At 54.4% G+C, this 7,875-nt stretch overlaps 1 protein-coding gene across 3 annotated transcripts; it reads left to right on the forward strand.

The window, feature by feature from the left end:
- Nucleotides 1-22: 22 nt before the first annotated feature.
- Fbxo44 (F-box protein 44) lies at nt 23-7,382 on the forward strand. Of its 3 annotated transcripts, none has more exons than XM_013031259.1 (7): nt 23-45; nt 2,666-2,960; nt 5,061-5,158; nt 5,321-5,416; nt 5,511-5,646; nt 6,451-6,629; nt 6,728-7,382. In XM_013031259.1, exons 2-6 carry the CDS (start codon nt 2,696-2,698, stop codon nt 6,624-6,626), a joined length of 771 nt encoding a protein of 256 aa, XP_012886713.1. In that variant the 5' UTR covers nt 23-45; nt 2,666-2,695; the 3' UTR covers nt 6,627-6,629; nt 6,728-7,382. The 3 variants fall into 3 exon arrangements, with proteins under 3 accessions (XP_012886713.1, XP_012886720.1, XP_012886705.1); XM_013031266.1 differs by lacking the exon at nt 23-45 and adding an exon at nt 761-788 and having other exon boundaries at nt 5,061-5,187; XM_013031251.1 differs by lacking the exon at nt 23-45 and adding an exon at nt 761-788.
- Nucleotides 7,383-7,875: the final 493 nt, after the last annotated feature.

A 7,875-nucleotide genomic window follows, 5' to 3' on the forward strand; every position in this document is an offset into this window, starting at 1 on the left:
TGCCCAGGCCGGGACCCGGGACCTGGTGGGACGTCCGCTTCCTAGGTGGGGACGGGATGGGGGGCGACCCCCGGCGGCCGGCCTGGCCCCCCGGGGTGCCCCGTGAGCTAGTTCCACAGGTGTTTGTGTGCGGATCCTAGGGCTGGAACTCGGGACTTGGGCGCTGTCCCTGAGCTTTTTCACTCAGGGCTGGTTGGGGCTCTACCACTTGAGCCATAGCTCCACTTCTGGCTTGCTTTTGGTGGTTAATGGAGGATGAGAGCCTCCGCTTCCCTGTGCATTGTCAACACTTTAAAGTGGTCTGATCTCACTTGTTACGAAGCTATTTCCTGTCCCTCCCTAGCATAGCCACAGGGACCAAAGATCCTTTTTCTGGCCCTGAGGATTGACAAGACAGAGCCTCCTCTGGGCCCTGTCTGCACCCTCAGAAGAGCCTGGGAAAAGCTTGCCCCACAGAGGTGGACCACATTCTCCATACCAGCCAGATGCAGGTAAAACCCTCCCTGTCTCATCCCAAACCTCACCCAAGGCGGAACTTTAGTCCTGGAGCTCGTACAGCCACATTCCTGGCCTTCCCAGGCCTGGCTGGAGGAATGTGTGATTGAGCTCCTCTAGGTGAGCAGTGGATAATTGTATTTTGTATTTTCATTTTTTGCCAGTCCTGGGGCTTGAACTCAGGGCCTGGGCACTGTTCCTGAGCTTCTTTTGCTCACAGCTAGCACTCTGCCACAAGAGCTTTTTCTTTTTGTGGCACAGAGGAATGGAACCCAGGTCTTCATGCATGCTAGGTAAGCACTTTACCTAAGCCACACTCCCAGCCCTGGTATTCTGACAGTGAAGATCTCCATCGCCAAGCCCTCAAGGAATTTGCACCCCACTGTGTCACCTCTGGGAAATCTTACCGGGCATCCAACTAGCTTCAAAAGGCTCTTTTAACATTTTATTTATTTTGTGCTGGTCCTGGGGCTAGAAGTCCGAGCTTGGGCACTGTCCCTGAGCATTTTTGCTCAAGGCTAGCTAGCATGCCACCACTTGAGCAACAGACTCACCGCTGGCTTTTTTGGTAGTTACTTAGAGATAAGGAAGGGTCTTATAGACTTTCTAGCCCTGGCTGGCTTCCAACTGTGATCCTCAGATCTCAGCCTCCTGAGTAGCTAGGTTGTTTTGTTTTTAATATAAAAACTGTAGTTCCTTGTGGTCTCAGTTGGCTTTGAACTCTTTTTTTTTTTTTGCCAGTCATGGGCCTGAACTCTGGGCCTGAGCACTGTCCCTCAGCTCTTCAGCTCAAGGCTAACACTCTACCACTTGAGCCACAGCACCACTTCTGGCTTTTTCTGTTTATGTGGTGCTGAGGAATTGAACCCAGGGCTTCATGCATGCAAAGCAAGCACTCTACCACTGAGCTACCTTCCCAGCCCTGAATTATTTTCTTGGTCAGTCATGGGGCTTGAACTCTGGGCTTGAGCACTGTTCTTGGCGCTCTTCAGCTCAAAGGAAGCCCTCTACCACTTGAGCCACAGTGCCACTTCCGGTTTTCTAGTGCTTTATTGGAGATTAGAGTCTCATGGGCTTCCCTGCCCGGGCTGGCTTTGAACCGTGATGCTCAGATCTCAGCCTCCTGAGTAGCTAGGATTCCAGGTGTGAGCCACCGGCGCCCGGCAGCTTTGAACGCAGCTTTGAACTCTTGATTGTTCTGCCTCCACCTCCCAATGGCTGGTCATTACTGGCTTATGCCTGGTTAGGATAGCAGAAAGGCTTTAAGACTTTTTTCCCTTTGGTCAGTTGTGGGGCTTAAATTCATGGCCTGGGCGCTGTCCCTGAGCCTCTTTGTGCTCAAGGCTAGCACTCTACCAATCAAGTCACAACTCTACTTCATTTTTTGAGTGGTTATTTGGAGATAAGAGTCTCATGGCGACTTTTCCGCCTGGGTTGCCTTTGAACTGATCCTCAGATCTCAGCCTCCTGAGTAGCTAGGATTATAGTGTTGTAAGGTAAATTATCCCAGTAGCCACATTTTTGGAATATGAAATATTGGAGTCTTTATTATAGTTAGCAGGCTGCAGGCAGCCAGTTGTTACAAAGGTCTGCAGTCCCCAAATACACGTAACACAGCTAGGAAACAGGCTAAAGAGGAAAGAACAAAACAATACCAACAATCCAAGTTAGCTCCAATGGAAAGCTGAATTGGTACACCATGATGGCTGGAGATGAGCCAGGAGACGGGGCAGAGACAGGACACAGGAGATAATCATGGAGACACGTGGCATCGTGTAATGGCCTCTAGGCTTATCCGGGCCTAAGTAGGTCGGGAGGGGGTTGGGGGGGGGGGACACAGATCCACAGGAAATTCCCAGTCCCAGGCACTGGACTGACAAGTTTAGTAACCTATCAGCCAAGTGCCCATTCCTGCCTCCAGGGATCTGGGCACGCCCATCACCTGGGAGGCAGGTGATAGGAAGTTTTCTTCCCCTAGCATAAAAAGACTAGATCTCAGACCCTACAATCCACCATGTGGCCAATATGGCGCTGGCCAGACCTGACCTCCTTACTTCAATATGCATGAGCCACCGGAGCCCAGCTTTAAGACTTGTATCTCTAGGATTGGGTGCACATGCACACCCCAGTACTGCTCCCTGCTCTTGGCTCACTGCTGCTGTCCCCACAGGCCTGAGAGCGACCCCCAGCCACCACCACCATGGCCAAGATCAACATCAACGAGCTCCCCGAGAACATCCTGCTGGAGCTCTTCACGCACGTGCCCGCCCGCCAGCTGCTGCTGCGCTGCCGCCCGGTCTGCAGCCTCTGGCGGGACCTCATCGACCTGGTGACGCTCTGGAAGCGCAAGTGCCTGCGCGACGGCTTCATCACCCGGGACTGGGACCAGCCTGTGGCCGACTGGAAGATCTTCTACTTCCTGCGCAGCCTGCAAAGGAATCTCCTGCACAACCCCTGTGCTGAAGGTGGGGTGCAGAGGGCCTGGCGGCGCGCACGCGCGTACACACACACACACACACACACACACACACACACACACACACACACACACACACACACACACACACACACACCATGAGGGCAGCTAATGTTTGCTGAACTGCCAAGGTGAGCCAGGTCCTTTGGCTGGCTAAACACTTCTCACGATAACTTAGAGGTCATTCATTAGTGCGTCCATTTTTTCAGATGGGTAAACTGAGGCCAACTAATCCACTTCTGGATTCGTTCTCCCAGCCAGGTACTAATAGCTCACTCCTGCCACCCTGGCTGCTCATGGTGCACTGAGAGTTGAAGGATTGAGGTTTGAAGCCAGCCCGGGCAGAATAGTCTGCCAGACTCCAGACTCTATCCCCATAACAGCCAGGAAAGAAAAGAAAAGAAAAGCCAGGCTGGAGACATGGCTGAAGTTGATAAAGCACCAGCCAAACAAGCTCAAGGATCTGAGTTCTGAGTTCAAACCCTGGTACCAGCCCCCCCCCCCAAAAAAAAGACTAGATCTTCCAGGTCCTTCCTAGAATAGAGAATGCCCAAGACACAAATCAGAGCCATGGGGGAGGGGGATTGTTTTTGGTTTTGTGCCAGTCCTAGGGCTTAAACTCAAGGCCTGGGTACTGTCCTTGAGGGCTTTTTTTTTTTTTTTTTACTTGAGGCTAGAGTTCTACTATTTCCAGCCTTTTGCTGGTTAATTGGAGATAAAGAGTCTCAGACTTTCCTGCCTGGATTGGCTTTGAACTGTGATCCTCAGCTCTCAGCCTCCTGAGTAACTGGGGTGACAGAGGGAAGCCACCAGTGCCTAGCGCAAACCATGCTTTGTTGGCCTCATTCACTGATTTCAGGGTTAGGTCTACTGAGACTGTCCTAGATGGCAGTCTTGCTTCTGGAAACCCAAGCGTGAAGAGTGAGAAAATAATTTTGAAAAGAGCTCCAAGTCAGGTGGCGGTGGCCCACACCTGTAATCCTAGCTACTCAGGAGGCTGAGATCTAAGGATCATGGTTCAAAGCCAGCTCAGGCAGGAAAGTCTGTGGGACTCTTATCTCCAAATAACCACCAGAAAACTGGAAATGGCACTGTGGCTTAAAGTGGTGGAGTGCTTGTCTTGAGCTGAAGAGCTCAAGGACAGCGCCTTGGCCCAGAATTCAAGCCCCATGACCACCCCCCCCAAAAAAAATGGCTCCAGAGTTTTAGGGATCTGTCTGCCAGGACTCACCAGCACCCAAGCTCTTCACCAACATTTTGCAAATTATAGTCCACCAGCCAAATCTAGCCTAGGGACTAACAATAGTTTTATGTTTCTAAAGGGTTGTAAAACACAAAACAAGGCCAGCTGTAATGTCTCACTTCTGTAATCCCAGCTACTTGGGAAGCAGAGATCAATAGACCAGCCTAGAGAAAAAAGTTACTGAGAACCTACCTCAGGCCAATGAAAAGTGGGGTGTAGTAGTTTATGGCTATCATCCCACCAACTCAGGAGGAAGCTAAAGATAGGATCAGGGTCTCAAGCCAGTGCAGGTTAAAACTGAAGACCTTTTCTGAAAAAGAACCTAAAGTAAAAAGGGACTGGTGGCATAACTCAAGTAGAAAAGCACCTGCCTGGAAAGTCAGTGCATTCAAGCCCCAGTACCACTGAGAGAGAGAGAGAGAGAGAGAGAGAGAGAGGAAGAAGAAGAAGAAAAAAGAAGAGGAGAATTGTGGTCCTCAAAAGCTAAAATCCTGTGGCACTTCGTATCAAGTTTTCTAGATTTTGTTCTGTTAATGAAAAGACCAAGCTCAGAGGGGAAAAGCAATTTATGTAGGGACACACAGCCCAGTACTGTTGGATTCTGTGAGACACTTGAGTCTGTCCGGCCCATGGCTGTGCCCTCCATGCAGAAGGGGCCTGGTATTTATTCTCAGTGCCCGGACACAAGAAACACCTGATGCTGGGGTGGGGCCTGTCCATCCGCTGGCCCACAGGGCAAGAGGGCAGCTTGTCGGGGCTTCTGGAGCGGAGAGGGAGGAAGGAAGGGGTGTGTGGAAAGGGGGTGCAGGGGGACATCCTGCATGAGGAACTCTGCCTTCCCAGCAGAAGGCTTTGAGTTCTGGAGCCTCGATGTGAACGGAGGGGACGAGTGGAAGGTGGAAGACCTCTCTAAAGACCAGAGGAAGGAGTTCCCCAATGACCAGGTCAAGAAATACTTCGTGACATCGTATTAGTAAGATCTGGGGGTCTTGGGGAGTGGGGGAAATGCCTAGGACACCCTGAGGGCTTCTGGCCTGGGGGGAGGGGCAGCCTAGCTCCCAATTCCTGCTGCTGAGCCCCAGGCCCATGCCCCTCTACCTCCCCAGCACCTGCCTCAAGTCCCAGGTAGTGGACCTCAAGGCCGAAGGGTACTGGGAGGAGCTGATGGACAACACCCGGCCGGACATCGAGGTCAAGGACTGGTGAGTGCCCGCGGGCAAGGGGAGGGGGGAAGGGGGCCTGCTGCTCAGGCGCCCCACCCCCGCCCTGCCCCCCACCCCCTCCCTCTGTCCGCAGGTTTGCAGCCAGGCCAGACTGCGGGTCCAAGTACCAGCTGTGCGTTCAGCTCCTGTCATCCGCTCACGCACCACTGGGGACCTTCCAGCCCGACCCTGCGATGATCCAGCAGAAGAGCGATGCCAAGTGGAGGGAGGTGAGTTAGGGCAGGTGGAGGGGCTGAGCAGGCCTTGGGGGGGCGTGGGCGGGGTGTGCCCTGAGTGGGTGTGTCTGGGGGGGAGGGCAAAGAGGCAGGACAGGTTCCTAAGAGAGACTGCTGAGTCAGTGCAAGGGTCAATTCTAAGCTCTGCCTTTTTGCATCTGGGTTTTGGAACTCCAGGGCCTGGCTCACTTCATCTGTGAACTAGTAATAAGAAGCCTTCCTGGGGGGAAGAGGGAGGGGAAGGGGAGCTGGGAAGGTGGCTTAGTGGTAGCGTGCTTGCCTAACATGCATGAACTGAGTTCCATTCCTCAGTACCATATGAACAGAATAAAAACAGAAGTGGTGCTGTGGCTCAAGTGGTAGAGTGCTAGCCTTGAGCAAAAGAAGCTCAGGGACAGTGACTAGGCCCTGAGTTCAAACCCCAGAACTGGCAAAAAAAAAAAAAAAAGCCAGAAACAGAAATGTGGCTCAAGTGGTAAAATGCTAGCTCAGAGATAGCACCCTGGCCTTGAGTTCAAGTCCTAGGACCACATTTTCAGCCCCAATAATAGACTTTAAAAAAATAACTAATTTTAGTTCAATTTAACAAACCCATATGCACACCTGGTATTGGCTCCATTTTACAGATAAGAAAACAGAGGCATAGAGAGCTAAAATGACCTGCCCACAACCACAGAGCTAGGCCCCAAACCGCACCTGCTGACCCAGGTCCAGCCTTGAGGACAGAGCCTTTTTCTTGCTCCCTTGGCCTTTTGGGGCCAGCTCACCTGACGCTCTCCCTCCTTCTTCCTGCCCCAGGTCTCCCACACATTCTCCAACTACCCACCCGGCGTCCGCTACATCTGGTTTCAGCACGGTGGCGTGGACACTCACTACTGGGCCGGCTGGTACGGGCCCAGGGTCACCAACAGCAGCATCACCATCGGGCCCCCGCTTCCCTGACACCCCCTGAATCCCCATCCACCGAGCCCTGAATGGTGAGCAGCTGTCAGAGAAGAGTCTGCCTTAAGAAGGAGGAGGGCTGCAAGCCAGCTACCCCCAGACCTCCTGGTTTGACCTCCATCCCCCCCCCCAGCTGCCTCTTTGTGGAGCCTGTCAATCTGGTCAGCTTTCAATGCCAGAGGCCCCCCACTCTCCACCAAGGTCCCGATCTGATGCCGGCCCCCTTAAAAGATGAAACGGGAGGCAGGTGAACGTGTCCCCCAGGCTGCTGTGAGAGAGCTCTCCAAGCCTGGAGGCCAGCCCACATCCCTGTGTGTGCCTTCTTCTGCCCCCCCCTCAGGGATCTGTCCCCTGTGACCTGTCCCCTGTGCCCTTTGGGGCCCCTGAAGCAGGAGCCAGCAGGACATGGGGCAAACCTGTGGCAGATGCTGGCTGGTGACCCCGTGCCTCAGGCGGATCTGGGGGTGGTTCCTTCTGACCCCTCTGTCCTCTGTCCCCCTGAGCTCCCTCCTGGTGCTCAGACCTGCTCCCGAGTTGCACAGGACAGGCCTGGGATAGCCAGTGGGGTCCTGCTTAGGACTTTCCAGTGGGAGCCAGACTAGTACTTCCATAATGCAGGGCTTCCCGAGGAATCCCGCACTGGGCCGCAGTATAGGTGTGGGCGCACAGGAAGTGGCAGCCACAGAAAGGGAAAAGGGGTTCCCTGCAAACGAGGGCCAGGCGTCCCAAGTCCCCCTAGGGGCTGCCATTTCTCCCTGCCTACCCCAGCCAGGCCCACCATGCCAGCCCCTCCCCACTGCATGTGGCCAAATAAAAGGTGTTCTCAGTCGGCTTGTGTCTGCACGGGCTGTGGGGGGTCTCACACAGGCAGGGGGTGACAGGTCCCAGCCAAGACCGGGACTCTCAGTCGGTACCTGATGCTTCCTCGCACTGGCTGGCGCTCTACCCCCTGGACCACGTCTCCAACCCCATTCCCGGCCGGGCATCCCACACACGCCCGAGCTCTGGCTGTGAGCGGCCGGCGGCGCGTGGGTTTCTCTGGGCAGCCCTGGCATCAGTTCCCACTGGCCACGCTTTCCCCAGAGCCCGAGTGACCGCGGGGGAGGCCACTTCCGGTCTGCCGGTGGTTCATCGGACTTTCCTGCCCGGGCTGGCTTCGAACCGCGATCCTCAGATCGCAGCCTCCGGAGCAGTTTAGGATGACAGGCGTGAGCCGCCGGCGCCCGGCTGTGCCCGAGTCCCACGGTCATCGTGCGGACCGGGCCCGGGGTGCGCAGGGCC

This window comes from Dipodomys ordii, unplaced genomic scaffold (genome assembly GCF_000151885.1).
Source record: "Dipodomys ordii isolate 6190 unplaced genomic scaffold, Dord_2.0 Scaffold6, whole genome shotgun sequence".
In the NCBI taxonomy this organism is placed as follows: Eukaryota; Metazoa; Chordata; class Mammalia; order Rodentia; family Heteromyidae; genus Dipodomys; species Dipodomys ordii.